At 37.9% G+C, this 23,718-nt stretch overlaps 1 protein-coding gene across 1 annotated transcript in view; it reads right to left on the bottom strand.

The window, feature by feature from the left end:
• The window catches only part of LOC115920168, a 30,939-nt gene continuing 7,221 nt past the window's right edge, over positions 1 to 23,718 (bottom strand). The window contains exons 3-4 of the mRNA XM_030975190.1: positions 15,009 to 15,401; positions 1 to 969 (exon numbers count right to left, since the gene is read on the bottom strand). Of these exons, the coding sequence (XP_030831050.1) occupies positions 815 to 969; positions 15,009 to 15,401 (548 nt within the window). The 3' untranslated portion in view covers positions 1 to 814. The remainder of the gene's footprint in view (positions 970 to 15,008; positions 15,402 to 23,718) is intronic.

Raw genomic sequence — 23,718 nt, 5'->3', positions numbered from 1 at the left:
GCTTTCTTAGCAGTCAGGTAAAATAACCACCACCACCATATGACATTTTACATTCATGCTAATTTCACATTATCCATGTAATCTAATCCTGATTGATTCCCGATCTTGAATGCAATATGGCGGGTGGTAAAGCAATCCTCCCGTGACCGTTTGTTTTGTAATCCATACCCATCGATAAAAATCTCAGACTTCCACGAGACAAACGTATGTCTCGTTACTCGGATGCATCGCGTGAAGACAGACAGACAGACGTGACGCAGGGAAACAAACAGTATCAGAGGAAAATCTGTTGTTGTGAAATGATTACCGGTAGATCCATATCCCCGGCGGCAATTCAAGAATCTACCCACGTAGAAGATACCCAGTATCGCCGTAATGCTGCTTCGAACATGATTATTATGGATCGTATTTCCACTTGAGAAATGCCTAATCCTCAAATTTAGCTTGGAAGATTAATGTGTATAAATAGAAAATGCTGCAATTTCATCAAAACAGCTAGATGGAGAAGTAGGTTTCATAGACAAGAGTCACCGAACGTTCCCAAATTGCGTCTTCAGATGTTTACTATGTGAAAATTCAAAGCAGCTAATTCAGGAATCAGACATTTTTCAAATGAAAATAAGCTTTAAAATCCTTCAATTAGCGACACGTTGACAGGTTCAAAATCATTGTTTTTTAATCCAAATTTTCCAAGATTTGAACCTTTCAACAAAGTTCGTACTCATGTGAGTTGCTTTCAAAGACATTACATTTTATCCAAATAATGTAGCACTTAACGAAAAATGTTGGTGCCAATTTGAAGTACAGCATGTGATCAAATTTTAAAGGATTTAAAGGGATTTAAAAACTCACCATCTGGCACCTCCAAATGACTGTTCTGTGACTCGTTCTGAGGTTGCAACGTGAAAGAAGCATTCATTGACTCGCTGAGCTTTTGCACCAAAGGGCATGCTATACAAGAAGATGGACCTGCAGAGTGGCAGAAGAAAAATAAAACGAAAAACAGTTATGAAACCACGATCTAGGTTCAAAAGCAGAACAAGATTGCATAGACTTTCAAGAAAACAACTGGAGGGGCAATTTCAATACTCTATTGTATATATCTCATAGAAATCATGTTTCGGATGACGTAATATGCCATTGTAGTATTTTCACGTGGCAAAGGCTGTTAATTTTTTAAAGTCTTCGCAATCACATTTGCAGATGTAAGGAAATGGATAAGTTCACAAAACGAAGGAAACTGTGCGTGACCATGTTTGTCAGATGGTCGCACGATACCTGCTCCGGCAAAAATTGCTTCACCGTACTTTTGTACACTGACCAATTTCCTAACTGTTTGGTCCAGTATTGAACTAAACAATGTTCAGTTTCAGAAGCTGACTGCGGAGCAATTGTCGCTGGAGTATACATTCTAGGTAAAAGACAGAAAACGTTTTTCATACTGATAGCCTTCGACAACATCTAGGCCATCTTGTCCATCCCCAATGCCATAAAATCAAAGTATACCTGTCAGACAAATAGGCCTTTTGAGGATATATGCTCTAGATAGTGATGGTCTTGGGTCATTTAAATTCATGAACTTGGAGGGACATCTAATGGAGTATGTTTAGTCTAGAAAGTGAGAGAGGGAGGGAAGGAGGGAGGGAGGGAGGGAGGGAGGGAGGGAGGGAGGGAGGGAGGGAGGGAGGGAGGGAGGGAGGGAGGGAGGGAGGGAGAGAGGGAGGGAGGGAGAGAGGGAGAGAGTAAGAGAGAAGATTAGGAATGTCCCTTCACTGGCTTCTATGTTTCTTCTTTCTTTTGCTCTCTCAATAATTTGTATCCGTCTTTCTCACTATGCTCCTTTTTTTTTGCAACAATAATAAGATGTTTACTGAGAAAATATTCACACAGCAATTAAAATCATAGAGCAAGATGGCAAATATTGAAATAGATGTGATTTATTTAATCAGCACATACCAGCTTCGCATTTGCAACACTTGACACATACACCTCTGTACCCACATAACAATAAAGATTCTACCCCGAATCTTCAAACAGAACACCTTCTACTTTAAATTACGTGTCCTTGTCTTAATAATCGATCCCTACAGGTGCCTCCTGGCGACCAATGTATACACATATAGGCCTACATGCTGCCGACGGGTGATTCGTCAACCGAACTATTCAGCAGCAGCGATAGCGGCTTGGGTCTACCCCAGGCTGCCCTCTTTATCAAGCACACAGAACACACACCAGTCCCATGTATCATGGCACTGCCACAGGAAATTTCCATGGATTTTAATAACTTTGCTTTCCATCAAGCTACATCTTGTCTAGACAGGCTACGCATAATCACCAATTTTTCCCCTCCAATACCGGTTAGTCTTCGTGGAGCAACCCCCCCCCCCCCCCCCCTCTCTCTCTCTCTCGCTCATTTCACTCGGCTCGCACTACTGCACTTAGTCAATGAGTCTACGTGAAGATGTGCTTGGGATGATATTATTAGGGACTTTTAGATTTGCACGTCGACATAGTGGACTGCTACGTGTGACGTCCTTTAAAGGGATCGTTTAACAATGTTAAATCTGAGATGCATGCCCCTACCTGTTATCAGTGTCTGTGATATGGTGTTATAGTGAAGCCCTAAAAAAATTGCGCTTCAAAATGATCAAGAAGTGCCTCAAAAAAGTAAAAACCTTTGAGTGACCGGTTTTACCATACTCGCTTTCCCCAATAGACTGTAGTGTTATGAAAACCAATTGGCAAACCAAAATTTGGTTTCGATTTCCAATCATACAAATCTTGATAATCAAGACAGGCGATCGGCTTGTAAAAGTCATGGGGGGTTCCTGACTGACCTAAAGGTTTATAATTATGATTGCAGCATGAGCTAAATCCAGGATTTTGTTTCAGAATCTGAGACAAAGTTACCGGATCCCTTTAAGTGGGGGTGTTTGCATGCAAGCGAGCATCTCAGTAAAGAAACCCTTAAACCACAATACAGAAAGTATCTGAACTGCAGAAGAAACTTTTCGATACCACTCAACGCCGTCCGACGAAACATAGAGGAAGCTAAAATCATTCCAAAGTGGGGATGTTAAGCTTGTCTAGTCTGCTTTAAATAGAGGCATATGCAAGAAGGAACGGGGGAGGGGGCAGGTGGGGGGCTTTATATATACTTCCTTCCCCTACTTACGAGGAGACAATACAAGAGATATCCGTGCTCATCATGCTCTTGAAATCTTGTATCTACAAACACTGTTACCCTGCATTAAAAATAGCAAAATGTTTGCAGACAGTGGCTCCCTAGGCCTGTAAATTTTATCAATGTATCCAGGGACCATCTAAATGAACGTAGAACATAAAATCGTCTCTTCTTCAGCTATTCAACTCTGATGAGATACACACAGAATTGTACACACAAATATTATGCTCATCCTCTCCCCTAGTACATGAATACTCTTGCTCCTGTCTTCTTTCTCTGTCTTTCTCTCTCTCTCTCCGTCTTTCTGTGGCTCTCCTTCATTCACTTGTTCCTGAAGTCTACACCATTAGTTTAATCTGTACATCAATTTATTTATCTGTCTGTGTCTACTGTCTGCCTACCCCCCCCCCCCCCCTTCCCCCCTCCCTCTCTCTCTCTCTCTCTCTCTCTCTCTCTCTCTCCAATTAAAAAAAAAGAAAAATACCAGTAGAGGGCTGCTTGTCACAGTTGTCTCACTGAACACACACAACAATTTACCATTTACACTCAAGACGTGATTCATTCGAAAAAAGAATAAAATTGTGATCCTGAGCGAAGTGATCTTTCCCCATTAATTTAATAAATCATGGAAATCCCACTTCTACATGAATTACAAGGGCTCCTATGAACAAAAAGCCTTTTCGTACACCGAAACTGTCGCAAACTGACAATGACAAACACAAAATGGCAATTCTGTCATTTTCCTATGAGCAAATATCCCATTTTTTATTACTAAAAATTCCATTATTTTCCCATTTTTGTTTGTTTGATGATGAAGAAACAGGTTTATTAATTGTCTAATTTTGATCTTTAGTACGAGACAATAACATTTTTCTTCTTAGATATTATACAACAATACAAATGGAAAAGGAGCTTGATGCCAGAGCGGGCTTTCCCCTATAACTGGAGAAATGGGTGCTCATTAGCAAAGTAGCCTTTAAAAAGAAATCAAGCTATTTCGACAGATATAGTCGCATCTTGCATCATCACTAAAAAAGAGCGGGCTTTCCCCTTTAACCGGAAAAATGGATGCTCTGTAGGGAAGCAACCTTCAAGATAGACATCAATATATCACTACATTATTGAGCATTCATTAGAGAAAAGCTAGCCTAACAAATACAATGTACTCGGATCTTGCAGCATCTCTTCCACACCGTGAATCTATGAATAAAAATGGCACGCTAAATTCAATTTTCCCAGGCCAAGACGGCGGGCGGCGAGTACGGCAGTCCCACCTCAACACTTTATCGTGATCCTCGTTACCACGCACATTCCCGACAGCAATGAGGAGTGAAGAGTTAGAATTGGTGATCTTTCTCATTAATAATTCATGGTCGAAAATGAGTCAAGTCTAGAGTCAAGTCTAGAGAGACGTGAGATCGAGCAATTTGGGGTCATAACATATTCAGTAGAGTTTTTCGGCAGGGGTCTATACCGTTCCTTAATTTGGCTCGCTACTTGTTGGTATTGCTGCATTTTTCAACCAATATTATAGCCCCACTGCACTACTAATAGCTACGTGCGCCCTCTATATAGCAAACAATGCCTAATCAGGGCCCGTTGGTCCCCCATGATCCCCTTTTTCTTCTGTTAATTGAGAGCTGATTTCGTCGGCCGGGTGGCAGAAGGGCTTTAGCGCGCGAGCGACTCGAAAACTACTTTTCGAATTAATCACATTTAACGATTTGTATTATATTTAAACTGCTTTCCATCCCGAAAATTGGTTAAAAACATAAAAGACTACCGGTGATAGAAATGTTGTAGTAGAACACGGCGACAATTTTTTTCTCGGAAATAAGTCAGTTTTATAAAAGTTTGAGGCGATTTAGTGCTAACGCCCTTCTGCTTAAAGTTACATTATTGACCTGAAATTCGAGCTAACGCCCTTCTGCCAGCCAGGGGACGATTTGATGAGATAACCACCCATCAGTGACCTTGCAGGGAGGTCTAATCTCCCCTGGCCAAACTAGTGCACACAGGCTTTAAAGGTAAACGCACAGCTTCAAAGTGAAATATTTACAAAAATCAAAACTTGTAAGTTGTTTATTTCTAAATGGAATACCATTCTTGATACCTTGATCATATATTCATAACAGGTCATTCGAAGAACTCCGGAACGTATTAAATACGCAGTTTACAAGTTCACTGTAAAATCTATAAAAATATGTAATTTTTCAATAGTGTGAATAAGCCTGTTTTGCAAAGCGTTCATTGTGTTGTAACTTGTCATCACATTCTCACTGTAGAAGAAAGCAGAAGAAAAGGAATAGACAAGTATCAGGTACTGGGAAACCCTTTTATCCTAAAATTAATTCATTTCCCATTTCAGGATATGACGCAATAAAGAATAAGTGTGGAGGACGGTATTAAATATGGAAATAGAGATTAATAATTACTTTCCCTTGCATTCTCATCGACATTCAGATAATGATTACATGTTTTCTTCATAGAGTATCCAGGGTATAGAACAGCCAAAGCCATCAGAAAGAGAAAAAAAAGAGGAAGAAACAAGTGATATTCTATAAAAAGATTGCATACGTAATGTGATGTAACGTTCGACGTTGAACGAGGTAAGAGCGGGGAGGTTAGACAAGGTATTCTGTATGCAAACGAGACAGAAAGCGCTCCCCTACAGCAGTCATGAAGAACCATGTCTAGACACTGGACTCCAATTTACATATTATTACGTTTCTCGTTTCTCGTCCCCCCAGTTCCCCCTTCTTTGGGGCTTCTTTCTACTTCTTCTCTCCCTCTTTCCCTCACTCTCTCTCTCTCTCTCTGGATCAAGGATAATTACTCTGTGTTTTGCCCACAGGTTGTGATGTAGCGCAACACCTTAATGTATCTGTCCATCTGTCCATTCATCTGTCTGTCCGTCTGTCTAATTGCTCTTTTCATTTGGACATGGATCATTTAACGTCTTCATAGTTTACGTCATCATGAACACATCCTATTGTGTTTCATCTATTTACATACATGTATGCAGGCTGATGAAATGAGCTTCAAACTGGACAAGATGGATTCATGAAGTCCAATTCATCTCAAGAGAACTCAAGCTTTGATTTTTAGTATTTTCAAACAGAGTTGGAACTAAATGTCAGTTAAGAATAGCAAATGTTTAAATCAATAAAAAAAAAACAGGTATCTCTGTTCTTGGACTAATCGCCCATAAAAAATTGCACCAATTTTACATGATTTCAGAATTCAATATTTTATTTGTTTACTTCTAGTATTAAACTGTGCCTTTCGATGGGTTGAACGACCACCCCCCCCCCCCCCCAATAAAGACCAAAAGAATTATATGAAAATTACAGGATACTCAACCGCTTGTCCATATACCGCTTTTGTACAGTTTTAGAAAACAGTTTTCAGTTTTAAAGAAATAACAAATCATGCATTTTATTGGTTTAAATCCCCCCTCCCCCTTTAAAAAAATACAAGCCTTTTCCATTGCTCGTTCATCCCTGCCAAAAGTTCCATCAAAAAATCATAAATCAAAATCAAACTGTTCAAATGTTACATATACACGAGTGGATGTAGAACAACCTTTTGATTGCAGCTAGACTAAACTCATACAAGCAAAAGAATATTGGCACCCTGCCCACTGCTCCATGTCGAACACAACATTAAACGTAGCAACGTTCCACAACATTCTCAGGGCCTTGTTCTAGAACTCAAACAGCATCCTACACAATGTAGCTACAGTGTATTGAGAAGCATCTCAACCATCTACAGCATATGGGTACTTGTAATAAACACGGCACATACATGTACTCATTGTACTGTATGTAAATGCACCAAGACAGTGTCTGCAATGAACAATGATCTACATGTCTAGGTTGATTCTGTGCCATGTGTGTATATACGATATGGGTCTTTATCATTTATTGCTTCAAAATATGGAACATCTCTTGGTTTGAGTATCGATCAAGGTTCTTTCTACCGGTAGTCTCATGTTACAGATAAATGTGAGCTCAGGTCACGCGATTGCATTGTAAAAGAAACGTTGTGGAATCAATCAGAAAAGGTTGATCATCTGGCATATAAGTATTGGCGTGTACTGCAAGGTTCTGGCATCATCAAAATGATAAGAAATTTGGCCCAGTCTTGGTAAAGTTACAATCATTGTACACAGAAAGATGTATATGGGACTACACGAACATGTCCCGATTGTTATGATGTTACATACCATATTAGAATATTAAGGCACTTGAAGAGACATGCTTTTCAGGGAACATTTTTTATCTGATGTTCTTCCACACTTGCATAATAACAATGATAATGCACACAAATAATTTTGTTTAACTCTTCCTCAGAACTCGACCTTCTCTTTAAACTTTACCACAACTTAAGCCAACATGATAACAATTTACAATGATTTGTTTAAAAATGTTTTCTTGAGAAAAAATAAGCTTTATTGCAAAGACTCGCAATCAACTTTTTAAGCTACCACACAATAAAAACAAACATGATGGAACATTGAGCAAGCGATGATGCATTGTGCATGGACTTGACACTGAAAGGTCATAGGTCACGGTTGGTAACCCTACCGTGGAGAACCAAGGTCAACGCACAGAGGCAACTGTTTACTCCAAGTTTTTATTTCCAAAGAAAGAGCAAGAAAAACATATCATGTATTTATTTAAAACCCAAATACTGTCAGTTCATATATCCAAACTAAATTTCATTTTTTTTAAAGATCACTCTGAAATTTTAATCAATAGAATATGAATGCTTGCACATAATAAAGCCAGATGTAGTGTTTCAATACCCATTATAACATACCAGGGATAAAACACCTCCCTGAACATACCTACCGAAAATAAGGGTGGGTTAGTAAATTTTTTTTCATGAATTGAAAAGCACTTAAAACTGGTTATATTTTGGTTTGATTTTTACACAATGTAATACATTTATAATGATCACTTTCAATTTTGAAAGAATAACATTTTTTTTCTCTGAAAAGTGATCATCATTTTTTAGGCACAGCTTGAACTGACGCCCGACCTTTTCCTACTGCAAAAGCCAGATGTAGTGTTTCAATACCCATTATAACATACCGGTACCTAACAAAAATGAGGGTGGGTTAGTAAATTATTTTTCATGAATCGAAAAGCACTTAAAACTGGTTATATTTTGGTTTGATTTTTACACAATGTACCAGTAATACTGTACATTTATAATGATCATTTTCAATTTTGAAAGAATAACATTTTTTTTCTCTGAAAAGTGATCATCATTTTTTTAGCCACAGCTTGAACTAACGCCCGACCTTTTCCTACTGCAAAGAATCATCATCATCATATGGCAAATGCCACATTCCACAGGGCCTCTGTAAGAAAAATACCAGAATGTTCTCATTTCTCCACATTCATGGTTCCCATACATTCCCATGCGATTTCAGTCTCCAAAGGCCGTGAGAATGGATATTATGCGAGTGGTGAGTGCCTGCATGAGTGAGAGTTAGAAGGGGTGAAGGCAGGGGTGCATACTACCAGCACGCACAGGTTCTAGGGGTCACTGAGTGCCCCCATGTGAGAAAACAAGGGTTGCCGAATGTGGGTCTGTTGCTGCTGCCGTTCCATCGTGTTTGTATACACCTCACACCGATACGCACAGGAGCATGGACTCTTCTATTGGGAGCATTACAGTTAATACCTCCGTGCATAGACTCATAGCTTATTGCATGTAAACAAGAAACATGCAGGGCCGGCCCAAACATACATGTATGGTGAACATGGTCAACTCTTTCTTATGGTAATCGCTCTTTTTGCAAAGCTTCTGCTGAACTTTGGAACAGACTACCTTTAAATGTCAAAAACTGTCAAATTGTTAACCTATTCAAAAAATATTCTTAAGACACATTTATTCAAAATTGCTTTCACTGATTAATTAACTCTGTTCACTTTGATGTATATGTATTGTAATTTGTAGGTTTACTTGCACTTTTTTGTTTTGTTTAATATGTAATTGTTTATCAGTCTATTTTGTTTGTTATAGCGCTTAGAGACTTTGGTGGTAAGCGCTTTATAAGGAACGTTTTTATTATTGTTATTATTATGGTGGATACATATAAGTGCATTATGATGCAGACATCCGCACGTTTTTAATACTAAATGAGTTTGTTGGTATCAGGCCAATTATTCAAGCAATCAATAATGATCCTTTCTAAATCCCAAGAGCGTGACAAATCATGAAAGATGCTCGCACTTAAAAGGCATTCAGTGTATTTCAATATTGATTCGGACTGGAAATATATGATCAGAATTTTTTACAACAAAAACACTTTTTTTTTTCCACCTACTGCTCTCTTCCTGCTCTGCTAAAATGTTATTAACATTAATTCCCAGGTAAGAGCTATTCTCTCTGTGCTGTACTCAATATCATTGCATTTCCTCTGATAAACATAAATCCTTTTTTTATATTCAAGAAAATGCATAAAAGCCACATTTTACAAGGACAAAAGGAATACCCAGATGTCAAAATTGGCAAAATATTTAGTTTACATGACCAACTTGCAAATTTGAATGTTGAATTAATTCTGTATACCGGTACAGCAACTTTGAAATGGTCATTAGTTTCATTAATTCCTTACTCATTCACTTTTTTCATACAGGCATTTTACTATTAATCCAAATCCAAATCTAATTTTAAGTCTATGTTGTTGCTAGTTAATTAAATGTTGAATGTAAATCTATGCATTTTTTTTCCTTCTCATTTCTATAAGTATCTCATTCTAATTCTATCTCTCTGCTCCTCAGAATAGTTTACTAGATCGATGGCGTATACAAATAAATGCTGTATTATTATTATTATTATCAAAACTGAATTATAGCTGAAAACAGAAATTCTGATTACAAATCTTTTAAAAAAAAAACATTGAAGTGTTGAAAAAGTCCAATAACCTCTAAAAGCACTACGAAAAACACCTTATTATTTTATTGTTAATACTGTCTCAGAAATCTCCATACAGTATCAACGAAACTTAAACTGTCATACAACTTTAAACCCTGCATGACTTTCCTAAGCTGACGACACGTATTTAGGATAAGAGACGTTCATGTGCTGTAACAGCTACATACAAATGATTCATCACACGTACTTTCCAAGGTCCTCAGAATTCATTACGAGACATGCCCCTATCAAACACGTATACATATAAAGCACAGATAATAACCCACGCAGTTTTATCCCGTCTCATCTTCGTTACATTCCATCGATGCACCGATCTTATCCATAAATGCTTTCCTGACGATGTTTGGCGCAGAATTTCAAACTTTAAGCATGTAAAGATCTTGATTCTGCTCATTTCAGTTTTCCTGGATGTAAATCGTCAATTTGAGAACAGATAAAATTACAGAAGGCCTATTGAAAGAACATCTCCATCACTTGCACCGTGCCCATGTATAGCGGCTTTAAATGAAGGATCACTTAAGAGCTATACAAAATATATACATATTGAAATCTCACTTTTAAATGCTGCTCATGCTACGCCTCCCTCACCCAGTTCATGATACAGTGTTTTGTGTTCAATATTCAATGCTAAGTGTCGTCCGTAATTCTTCCCAGATTTCCGACCCACAACTACAATGTACATGTGCACTCAATCATAAAATACATCATACCTAGTACATAGCATAGAAAAGTGTGATTTGTAACACAATGATATTATTGACTTATAAAATCACACAAAATGTTATCCATGGTTTCCATCTCTTACTGTGGAGACAGTAATCCAGAAACTGCATAAGTTCAACTTACGTCACAAGCACACTACCAACCATATTTCAAGTACATACCATATGAGCATTTACGCATCGTTATTTTGATCGGTACCTGGTGCATTTCATTAGAGAGATAAATTCATGCAATTCCAAACTCTGAAGCCAGAGTCGTAAAAACTTCAGTAGAACCTTCGCAACTGTCTTCCACTGCAAACATAAACCCTTTGTCTTTCTCTCATTCTGGAATTTTGTCAGACTTTCCTAAGATGCAATTTGAGAATGGGGCAGCTACCCATAAGCATGATGAAAAACATGAATCAAAGTTTTCAAAGTTTTTTTTTTAAATTCCGGCCGAAACGCTTTTGCAGTGTCAATGCTCGCACTAAAACACCAGTGATCGATTCTGCTTTTCCTTCACATTACTCTCTTCACTTCCGTGCTAATACACGCAGAGCAGCAACAAGTGATGCATGCGCACAATCCACACACAAACAAAAACAGAATAACAGAATGGTAGCTCAAAAGACTGATTTTTTAAATTGGTCTTTCTGCAATGCAAATGGGCCTTTTGCTGATGAAATACTTGAATTTAAAAATTAACCTGTGGATTGCTGGGTTTTTTGTTTGTTTTTTAATTGCGTCTGGAATGCTTCTGGTTTTGCATTGTACATGCTCACTCTCTCTAAAAACAAGTGAATTACATGCATTCCTGTTTTTGCTCACGTGGTCACAAGTTTCATTCCTAGTAAAGTTTGGGATAAATCGGCAATACCACATTGATAGTTACGAGAGCTTATGAAATAGAAGGAAAAAAAATTCTTTGACCTCAGAAATGCAATTTGATTTTTGAGCATCCATTTCATAGCTCTTAGCCCAAGAAATCTTAGGCGTTGTGGCTGTTACAGCATGTAATGCAGACAAGAGATTTCATAGCACACAATATAAAATTATCATCTTTTTCTTTCTTAACAGATCACTGCGAATCGTTATGATGGATTCAACAGCCATCAAAGCTTGAGCTATCATCATAACTGAGGCTACATGTAAGAACAGAAACCTCAAATCTTATTTCACGTTTCAAAGATTTTGCAAGAAATTGCAATTATAAAGAGCAATTATAAAGAAATTGCATACTTTAATTTTTGCTAGGTAGGACAAGCATTAAGGCTTTTCCTACCTAACAACACATAATCTATGCAATTTGCATTCTGACTATTGAAATACAAATATTTGTAACAGGTGAATGAAACAAATTGTAATAAAGCACTTCACAAAGATTTGTGCATTACATTTGATAGCATCACGAAAATGGCCTACTGCGTAAATCTCCCTACAGTACATGATGATTCATGTTTTAATCAAACATGACAATGCCATTATGTGCGATAACTGAACCTAACCATTCGTGAAGTAAATCAAGGGGGTGACCTTAACACCTGATGACCCTCCAACCTTATCAGAACATCTGCACATAGTGATGCATACTGGTACATGTACTAATACAGTCAAACCTGTCTAAAGCAACCACCCAAGGGAAACACAAAAAGTGGTCTTTGTAGACAGGTGGTCTTTGTACACAGGTTCCTTTAGAACATGTTTCAATGAGAAACCCTTTTCAAGGGAAACGCAGAAAGTGGTCTTTGTAGACAGGTTCCTTTAGTACATGTTTCAATGAGAAACCATTTTCAAGGGAAACGCAGAAAGTAGTCTTTGTAGACAGGCTCCTTCAGTATATATGTTTCAATAAGAAATCATTTTTAAGGGAAACAAAAAGTGTAGTCTTTGTAGACAGGTGGTCACTAAAGCTCCTTAAAGCTTAAAACTCCTGCTCAATGAAAATCCATTCAAATACTCATTCAAGAATGCATCAGATCTAAAAATATCTGCAGGACAGACAGAAGGACCCTTTGGAAGATAATCATGAACATTTGTATTTCCTATCGCCATGGTAAATACTAAATAGCAAGTTTTCATCGAGCATGTGGTACCAGAGTCTTCACAAACCACTTACACCTTTTGACTCTGACGCTGCAGAGGAGACTTCCAAGGAATCTCAGGGATCTCGGGCTGCGTTCATGCTTAAATTTTGAAGGCAGAATGAGCGATCTGAAACGCTCATCGTAAACGCTCATCGTGATCGCAGTTCCACGATGTAGTGTTCATGCTTACTTCTCTGGCTCCCCAGGCAATTCTCCGTGTGTGGCCTTAATTGGTCTTCCAGCTGGATTCGCAAACCTTCACTGTGCATGCTACGTAGACCCACTAGAGGTCAGTGCGTTGACCCCATTTAAACGCGTTTACAAATTGTAAACGCATCTTTTTGTGAGTTTACGATCGGCGATCGTGATCGCCGTTTTTCGGTGATTCTACAAAAGTGAGCTAAGACGCAACCGTGTTTTAAACTAAACGCGTAACAGATGCCTGATTCTGGCCGTCAAAATCAAGCATGAACGCGCCCTTAGTCTGCAACTTGTCATCAATTAAGAGAAAACATGAAAATGCATCTTCCGTGAGAGAATCGAATAATTTGTGTGCAATTGAGGATCCATAGCCTCATTTTTTTTCTTTCTTTTTTAATCTAATTGGGTTTTTACTTTTTATGGGGTCATTTTGAAGCATGCTATAATGCAGTGTGGTGTTTATTGTGCAGAAAAATTGATATCTTCACTCTACGCATGCAGGGTTCTTACTAAGTTAACTTATAGCAGGAAAATTGAATGTAGAAGCCAGTAAGCAGAAATTACCTATCTGTACCTTTGAGACACAAATTGCCCAAGGAAAAATGTGCCCCAATTCTTGGCAAATTTCATGTTTATATGAAGTACTCTACTTACGGTTTGCTCGTTTCATGTTCCTGCTACCCTAATGATCCTAACCTCATTTTGTTTTGAAGATTTCAAGGATTGCAAACGTCTGACGCTATCTTTAATGTCGGAATTATGTAAACCACAGAGCCATGAAAGACATCCCCCTTGATTAATCCGGGCATTGCGCTGGCAATGACAGGCAAGCCCGTAATTTCTCTGTAATTGTTTTGTCTGAGGGTGCGGCATACTTCAAAACGTGAAACGGCTTGCTCCGCTGCCTCATTGCCACCCAGCCGGATTAACACTCGTGACTAGACAGTCGGGCTTACCTTAAGTTGGGCAAACGAGGTTTTCCAAAACATGCCAGTCGTCTTAGAATTAATCAGGTGAAGAGATCATGGGACAAGAGAAGCGACTGAAAAAGTTCAAGATATATTGTCACCCAAATGAAGAAAATATGAACCAAAGCAAGCAAGCGAAAGAGAGAGAGAGCGAGCATGACAGAGAGAGAGGGAGAGAGGGAGAGAGAGGGAGAAGCGAGGGGGCATTCAACTATAACTGCTTGGGGGGATAATGACAACATTCAATAATGTTCCATGAATGTACTTTGCAAGTTCATAATCATACATGAGCTTGTGGTTTACTTTTAAAGCTAATTGAGCATCATAAGCACTAAGCAGGCAGAGCTGGAAATTCGATTTTCTTTATGCCTCTCTGATAAGGCTAATTGATTTTTACTCTCCACAATATTCCTAATTCAGCATTTTCCATTTATGAAGCCTATTCCATTACCAAGATGACTTGAGGGTGGTAATAAAATGCAGGATTTCAAGTTCTCAAACTTTCTTTGATAAAGTGGTGGCATTGTGATCTTGCTTGGTCGAGTGTCTTGATCTTCATCGCATGCCTTCAAACACACTGGATGAGAACCTCAGTACCCCCTCTACAAGCTTTGAACTGAAGTAACCCTCCTCCTCTTCCTTCACAAAGTCCATCTTTTGGTTTTGCCACAATGTACAGATATGCTCCATCGACACCAACCTATTACATCACAAGCAATAATATGAACTACGAAGATAAAGATATACAAGGAGAAAAATAATCAAATTGTATTAATGGATGATTTTTGCTAGTGAGCCCACACCTTCTTGCCTATTAAAGCCTAAATTTCTTTCAGAAAAGTAGACAAAATATCCTCAACATCCATGATTTAAACTTTTGTGCATAAAAAATCAAGCGCCCGTCTGGCCTTACCTGTTCTCTTATGGAAGGTGAAGGAAGCCTGGAAAGTGCTCGTCTGCCAGCCCTGGCTCCTGAAGACGATGCGGAGCTCGTTACCCTGTGACTGCACCACCAGAGGAAGGGGCTGCTCCCCTTGGCAGAGCGTGGCCAGCGGGGTAGCGGCCTTACCCAGGGGGCCGCCGCTCTTTATCACCGCCCTTGGTAGGCAGGAGCGGCCGGCGGCGGGAAGGGGTGTCCCTTCCAGCCGGGTTATGTTCAGCACTATGTAGTGGTCCGGAGGGGCGCAGACCCGGTAGCGACAGGTGGACGTGTGGGAGGTACCTCGGTTGTTGTTGCCTCGGTTGTCTTTGTGAAGTGTGTCAATGATTTGGCCAGACAGGTCGGTGAATCTCTTGGAGCACTCAGCTGCAATGTTAAACATATCAAACAACGATAAGTTATGTTGTATTCTATTACCTCTCGTACTGTACACTAAAAGACCATGGGCCAAGCCTCAAAATTCTTCAGTTCCGTGGTCCCCCCCCCCCCCCCCCCCCCCGGGAAGTACTTTTATTGATCATTTAGGACAAATTATCAATGGACATATATCTAAGGCATTGGATATATGACTAATCAGATTAGTTAGATATGCACCTACATGTATCTTATAGGCTGTTAGCACATCTCTCACGTACCTACCTGAATTGTTTAGCAAATCCCAACAAAAAGAAACATTGTAGATTTTAAGTAATGAACTCAAATTAAATCAAAGAAACATGCTGTAGTTCAATACAAGATTAATATTTGACACTTGACAGGGTTTTACTTTATCATTTATTGCACAACATGTGGGCTCCACTTGACTTTCAGTACAAGACGTGGATTTATGACCTTGAATTTCTCAGAATTTCATCACTTAATGTTCCCTAATCTACAAATTTAACAGACAATAGATTTATTAAGTTTCAAAATGAAACTACATTCCTGTACAAGAGGGCATGTAAGATATCAAGCTCTTGATTTCACTTTGCCAGACAGAGCAAATATTTGTGGTTGACGTTAACAAGTCAAAAAACATTGTGGGTTTTGTCCTATTGATAACATGGGTATTTTACAACACACTGCTTCTTCCTGACGCAAGAACAAATAAGGCGGGACCGAGGGTTCATACTTCAATGGATACCAGACACCCTTTACAACGATTACATTTACAGAGAATCCTCGTAATATACTGATCAGTCTACGAGAAGGGTCCCCGACGACGAGTGTAATCTTTGCGGTGAGACATTCTTAAACTCTGCGGTTAGCATTGCCTAATATTGCGGTTTTGAAAGTGAAGACTGTGGTTTTGACACACGTGTACAAAGATATTTGGGGAGATCATTGCCCACATCCACTAGTTATTGATAAAGAATTCCCACTTCCAGTTCTAGAAAGTACCTTAGTGTTTGACAGTTTTGTTTATAATGGATTTTACGATGATGAGAAGATAGTTAATCAGAGAAATATTTGAAACAGAATGAACCTTAAAGGTATTACAAAGTTTTGGTATGGGGTCATGAATTTGGTTCAAATGAACATATTGGAAGCATATGCGATCCTACAATATTCAGTGATCGTTGGCGCAGTTGAAATCGAGTCTAAAGTTGTGAAATTTTAAATAATAAACTATTTATGTTGTATAGCTCCCTCTCAAGGTCAAGATATTAATTAAGCTATAAAACAATGTTTCTTGACTAAAATCGACCAATTAGCTATTCCCGTTTGGAAATTAGTTATCACAACTACATATTATGAGATTTTCAGGGTCGCAGCTACCATTGTACGGCCGTAGTCGCTATTCGAAATTTTATCAAAAATTACCGGGAGCACCGGTAAATTTTTATATTCGAATTTTCTCGAAAGCAGAAGTGTTTTAGGGGCTAAATTTTCTAGTACTTCTAATACATCCACAGGGGCATCCAAATATATCAAAATTGTAAAGAATCACTATCCACCCAATTTTCAAAATTCCCAAAACTTTATATTACCTTTAACAAAGTGCATGTTGGTTTGAAAATGAGGTCTTTAAACATTCACACTATATGCAGATGAAGGCATGGGAGTGAAATCATGTAGGCTAGTATAGCGGATGAGGGCCTGGTTGATGTACCGTAAAAGAGGGGAGAAGAAAGAAATGTGTCAACACGAGCCGCCCCAACAAGGGGAAGGTCGGTCGAAGGGAGAGAATCTGAGGATTGTGGGAGAAATGTTATTACAGTGCAAATCCTTCCACGCCTTGACCCAAAATAGCATTGTCTGTCTGTCCGTACAGCGATCGATCAGGAGTATTCGTAGCACCGAGCCAAACTCTAGCGCATGATGATCCTTGTATGAAACGCCTTTACAGAACGGCAAATGAATGTGGTAGGAATTGATTTAGAGGATATTAATGATGACATTTGTATCTATGTAGTGCTAAATCAGGGCTCCACATTAACTGTATATATGTTAAAGGGACTTGGTTACATTGTTCTGATGAGAGAAAATGGTGCTAAGGTAGCAACTTCAATGCTAGATGTACAATTAAAGATAATCTTAAAGTTTGAGTGCAAACAGACCATTATTAATGATACAAATTGGAAAAAACTGATCTGATTGATTCCTTAATTCTCCCAACTATAATTATTATTACAATTTAATAGTAAATGAAAATGGTCACAAAGCAATGAATCGGCTCTCTATACCATTCCAGACATTTAAGTGTTGAGAAACTTTCAAAAGCCTGTTTTATGTCTTATTTTCATAGAAAAATGGTTGGGAAAATTCATAAATGGTTGGGAGATTTACTGTTAGAGGGTGTCGCACACTGACACCTTCAAAGAAAATCATATATCTTTGTTGTTTGAGAATTTTGTCAGGTTTTTTTTGCACGTTAGAGGGTTAGTACAGTAGAAGGAATATAATAAGTGACATTTCTTACAAAAATTACGCAGTTTTTTCATCAACATTCAACAGTGTTACCGAGTCACTTAAAGGGGCAGGATTGAAATTTTGGGGTGAACATGTGTGCATTGAGCCCTATGTAAAAAAAAAAATGGGGGGGGGGGGGTCTGGACCTAGATTTTGGGCACCCATGTGTCCCGGCACCCGCCAGTGTCGAATCCTGGTTAAATACAAAGCTGTCAAATATGTTTCCATGTTCCTCAAAACGATGTTGTTGTGGGACTCATGCCCACATAAAAAAACTTGTGTGGCCTAATTCGCTTAGTAACCCCTCATAAAAGTAATGTGATCTTGATTTCTGTTACTGTTCGGTTTCCAAAGTATCCAGACACAAATTTGACCCAAAATATTATGTTAAAAGGAAAAGGAAATTTTTATTTTTTTAATGTGTACATTTATGGATGGATAATTCAACACCTTTTGTGTGACTTTGCATAAACACAAAAGGTTCGATTTTCATTACAAGCACTGGAATTCACTACATTGGCACACATTACTGATATATGATACAATCTTGAGCCGAAACCCATCTAAAATTCTATATATTATCCATCTCAACATCTCCGTGTTGGAAAGGGGTTTTCCCTAGACTCTCCCTGCATTAATGATGCATAATGCAAATGTGATCGGGGGAGAAAAGGGGGAGAAAAGAAAAAAAATGTATGTTATTTCTAAAAAGTAAGTGTTCAAAATTATTGATGTAAATTTTGAGTTCATCCGGCAGAATTTCAAAGGCATGTGTGAAAGTTATAATAGAAAAGATAATGTTTATTTTATAATTCCACGGGGTGATTTTTAATTTTGCAATCGTCCATGTGAGCAATCTGACGGAGGCGATTTTTTTTTTTTTTTTTTTTTTTTAGCTCACGGGGGCGATTCGTCCATCCCCCCCCCATGTCTTTTGTGCATTACTGTGTTAACTATTCTCAGGGTAAAGAGTACTCAGTGGGTATTCAGCACATTTACGCTAATTCTTTGCATTTTGATGGACTTAACCAAACCGAAACTCATGATGGTTTCATAAGAACACACACTGATAATTGATATTATTTTCTTGTCATGAAGGTTTACTACGAGTACGAATTGGTCAATTACCAAACATGGATCTGTATCAGGCCAGAGGCCCCCCCCCCCCAGAACTCATTATGCTAGATACAAAAACTGGAATGCTACACAAACAGGATTACGTGATTATTCCTATAATGTAAAGTTGTAAACGGTGAGAAAAAGAAAAATAAACAGGAAAGGGTTGCTTTTTATCATTTGTTATTAAAGCAGCTATGTAAACAAAATTGATATCACAACTTTTGAATTAATGTCTATGTTCAAACAGGGCAACAACAATTCCTATGCACACATACATGTACATACAACTATAGGCTACATATGCATGTACCAAAATACGGAAAAGCATACAGGTGCTCGAGCACAGGGACGCTGTATTTGGCGTTATACACCTGTACATGATCTTCCTTGGATAATATATTCAGCCTATGAAAGTTGGATAGATAAAAGGTCTTAGAAATATAAATGAAAACATGTTTATTTCTAGCTCCTACAGGCGTGGAATAAAGGAGCTTCAAGTAATGATTGAAGCCCCCCCCCCCCAAAAAAAAAACAAAAAAAAATTGTTTAAAAAATAAATTGGACTGTCGTCAATATTACTAGTCTTAATTGCTGACTCTATATTCTATTTACATGTATGAATGCTATTCATATTTCATAAACACTGCATGTCAATATTCAATATTCACTATTAAAAAGCTATTATGGCAAATCGTCCTGTACACCAGTGTTATAATATTCTGTGTATTACCGAATATCTTGTTGTAGGCCCTACATTTTTGTCTGTCTGGAAATACATGTGACACGCCTTGACAATATTTTTTTATATTTCCAACTGTCATCCTCTTTTTACTAAATAGCAGACTTGAATACATTCATAGCATTTCGCCAAGCTACACATGTAGTTCTCAACTTTCTTATTATAACCAGAGTTTTTCAGTGTGCATGCCACATACTAGCCAGCCAGCCAGCCAGCCAGCCAACATGCACGATCTAGAGAGGGTAGATGTATTCCCCTGCACATGTATGTATGCACTGAGCTCCTCCTCCTCCCCTACTCATACACACAGACACACATACAGCAGACACACACACTGATGTCTGTACTAACATGAGCTGGCTTGAAGGTTATAGCATTGGGTTCATTTGCATGTCTGGCAGACATACAAGGTATACACACAAACCACAGACACAGCATTACAATACAGGGGCTTTGCAGATTTTTTGTTACCCCCATTGAATGTTCGTTCTTGTGTTGAGTGTGTTTTCCGAGCTGAGTTATGTTTCTTCACAAGCTCTTTTTACTTTACAAAAAATGGGAAGGGGGAGGGGGGCCCGAAATGGTATGACAAGGGGGTGCATGTGTGTGAAAGAGGGGTGGGAGAGGTAATGTAGGCCCACCATCAAAAAATGAAATGGAATACAACAACAAAAAAGATTACAAAGAAAGTCATGAGAAGGAAAAAAAAAGACATATTTTCATGACAGAGTAGGATTATCCAGTTTTATAACTCCACGCTTTCTCCTATTAACATTTTAAGATATAGCTGTTTTTTTTTAAAACAATTACAGCCCATATATTCCACCTTACAAATATCTAACCAACCTAAATTTCGAAGAGATTTAGTAAGAAAACATTCAAGGGGCTTGGCAAGAGCAAACAATCTTGAGTAACTTGTTCAATCTAGCTCGTCATACACATCATTCATAGATAGCTAGAGACAATGATGAACAAGTGCTTTTATCAACCCCCCCCCCCCCCCCCTTGAACAGTCCTGAGTGTTTATATTCAGGGAAATGCACACATATTTATTGGGGGGAGGGGGGAGGGAAGGGGGTAGCAGGGACAGAATAAAGAAAAGATGCAGTACTGGTATATATTTTCTTTTAATGTAGGCCTACTTGAACAAACAGAAACCAACAGATCAGTGGCTACCACATACGTAACGGGGCCCGTACAATTTTCCCTCTTAAAAGTTAAATCCGTATTGGGGCATATCTAATTGTTTTCCCCTTTGCTTTACTTTGAATTAAACAGATTCTTTTGGGGTAAAAATCTAAAAACATGAGAACCCTGTTACCAATTTCACTTGTACAATATATTTACAAGAGTATTTACATGATAACAAAATATAGAAGCATAATAATACAAGTAAACAATACTGGTATGCAATTGTAAATTATTCATGAGTGTAATATCGAGAAGCACAATCGAGTCTACCATCCTATTAGTGCTATTAGTATTAGTAGTATGATTTTAGGTGTACACATAAAGGTCAGTGTGATGTAAGCGAAGACCACAATAATAGCTCCATTTAATAATTTCTTTGCTTATTTCCGAGCTATTGCACTATATTGCGTTTGATACCAGGCATGTTAAAAGAGGAAAATGAGCTTTAAAAATCCTTAAATTGGCGACAAAACAAGAGATTAAAATTGTTTTTCAATAAAAATTGACATATTTTTGAACTTTTCAAATAAATTGTCTCCCATGTACATGTACCGGTATACTCTTTCCAGAGACATTAAATTTTATTTTAACGAGGGAGCAATAAAAGAAAAATATGTTTGTTGCCAATTTGAAGGTCAGTATGTGATCAGTTAAGGCCTAAGAATAAACCCTGTCCTGAGATGAAAAATATTGACCTTCTGGGTCCTAGCATACAAGGTCAAACGCACTGTGTAGATGGTCCTTTTTTTTTAGGCAATTCCATGCAATGTGTCTGCTATAAAATACGTCTCTATCCAATTTTTTGTTTGTTTTTTTGTTGTTTTTTTTTTTTTGGGGGGGGGGGGGGGGTTCTTTGGCATTTCTTGGGCTAATTTGCCCGGGCCCCCGTGTATTCCCCCCCCCCCCTGCTTTTGTATCTTATTTCATTCAAAAATGGATATCTCTTGATACGCCAGTAAATGATGGTTCAATCTGATATCACTTCGTAGTCAACACATAATATACATGTATAATACAATTATTCAAAACCGGTAAATGAAATGATTTTTATCAAGACACTCGATGTAGGCATTAAATGTAGTACATTACGAAAATTTCCACACAATTAATTTTTTTCAAGCGAGTTTTACTTGAATTGAAATGCAATTCCATGAAAAGAATTCAAGATAAACTTCAATATTATAAAATAACAGGCTTTCTGAACACTTAATCATGTCCAACATCGTTGCAAAATTGTGATTGATGATTGATCAAGCGTTGCTTGGTCGACGATTTTTAAAGACTCTCATTTTGTCTTGGAGTAGCTGCAAATGAATTTTGACAGGGAAATATTTTTTGAGCAACGCAGCGATATTTGAATGACACAAAACTTGTGAACTCGGTGCCCCCTCACGCAAGTCTGAAAGTCGATCGTCGTCGCTAAATATAATTTCACTCAAAATCCCTTAAGATGCGATGCCATTCAAATTTGAATACAATCAGACAGAACTCCTATTTTTTTTCTCTCTTTCCCTTTTCAACCGATCATGATAAAATGAAATGAAATTTATATCGCCATTGTGGAAGCAAATGAAGAAAGGAATAATTAACTCTTTTTTATAATAATTAATTCAATACGTTAATATGAACTTTATAAAAAAAGAGAGAGAAAATGGAGGGAGAGGTTCATACATGTACACTATAAAACATTTGTATTCTTTTTCATAGACACATACAAATTGTGTTCCCTCTCTAATAATTGTGTGCTGTGTGATATTATAAATGACCTCATATTTGCTATCATACAACTCACATGTTAGTAGGACACTTTGGCTTACACACAGGGTTCAATACCCCCCCCCCCCCTCAAAAAAAAAATACAATGGGGGAAGGTGCTTGACTAAAAATAGTCCCCCTAAATATACAGAAATATTCCTCAATCAGAAAGAATGAAAAACAGATTAATTTCTCACATATCAGGGCTACATGTATGCTATAAGTGTACACAAACTTAGTAGTAGTCCACACATTACATGAAGAGGTAGAATGCATACTGTGAAACCTGTCTATAAAGACCACACAAGATAGAGAAGGAAAGTGGTCTTTATGTACAGATTCCTTTAGTACATGTTTAAATGAGAAAAACATTTTTTTTTTTGGGGGGGGGGGTGTGGTCTTTGTAGACAGGTGGTCTTTCTATACAGGTGGTTGTTATAGCAGGTTTGACTCTATATATGTAGAATGAGAATCTCTGTATGTATTATTACTACATGTACACTTTCCCAAGGGGATCTTGAGACATGTCTGTGTAGGATGGCTACAAAGGGGGTGTTTCACAAAGATCGTAAGTCGAACCTAACTCTAAGTTGGACTTACAAATTATGGAGAGCCATTTGTAGCCTTAATATGAAATATGTTCAAAAGCGAAAATTTAAGTATTTTAGACTTTATATAAATTCCCCATCAAGAACCTAAAATCTTCTTGATAAAAAAACATGAATGATTTTATGCCTTTTAAAATAACTTTTACAAAATATTTTCATAGATGCTAACGGCTTTCCATAATTGTTAAGTCCAACTTAGAGATAAGTTCAACTAAGATCTTTGTGAAACACCCCCAAGAATGAGTAAATCCTCTATCCAAACATCCTCTGCAAGGTACATGTCCCTTTATTATGCTTCAAGCAATTACCAATGTACATGTTATGAGCAACTGACTAATTGTACTAATTGTGTCAAAGTTTGTTAAAGAAAATTCTTGAT

Source organism: Strongylocentrotus purpuratus, unplaced genomic scaffold (assembly GCF_000002235.5).
Source record: "Strongylocentrotus purpuratus isolate Spur 01 unplaced genomic scaffold, Spur_5.0 spur5_scaffold_8, whole genome shotgun sequence".
Lineage (NCBI taxonomy): Eukaryota > Metazoa > Echinodermata > Echinoidea > Camarodonta > Strongylocentrotidae > Strongylocentrotus > Strongylocentrotus purpuratus.
The sequence above is the reverse complement of the archived record's forward strand: the minus strand, read 5'-3'. Positions and strand labels throughout refer to the sequence as shown.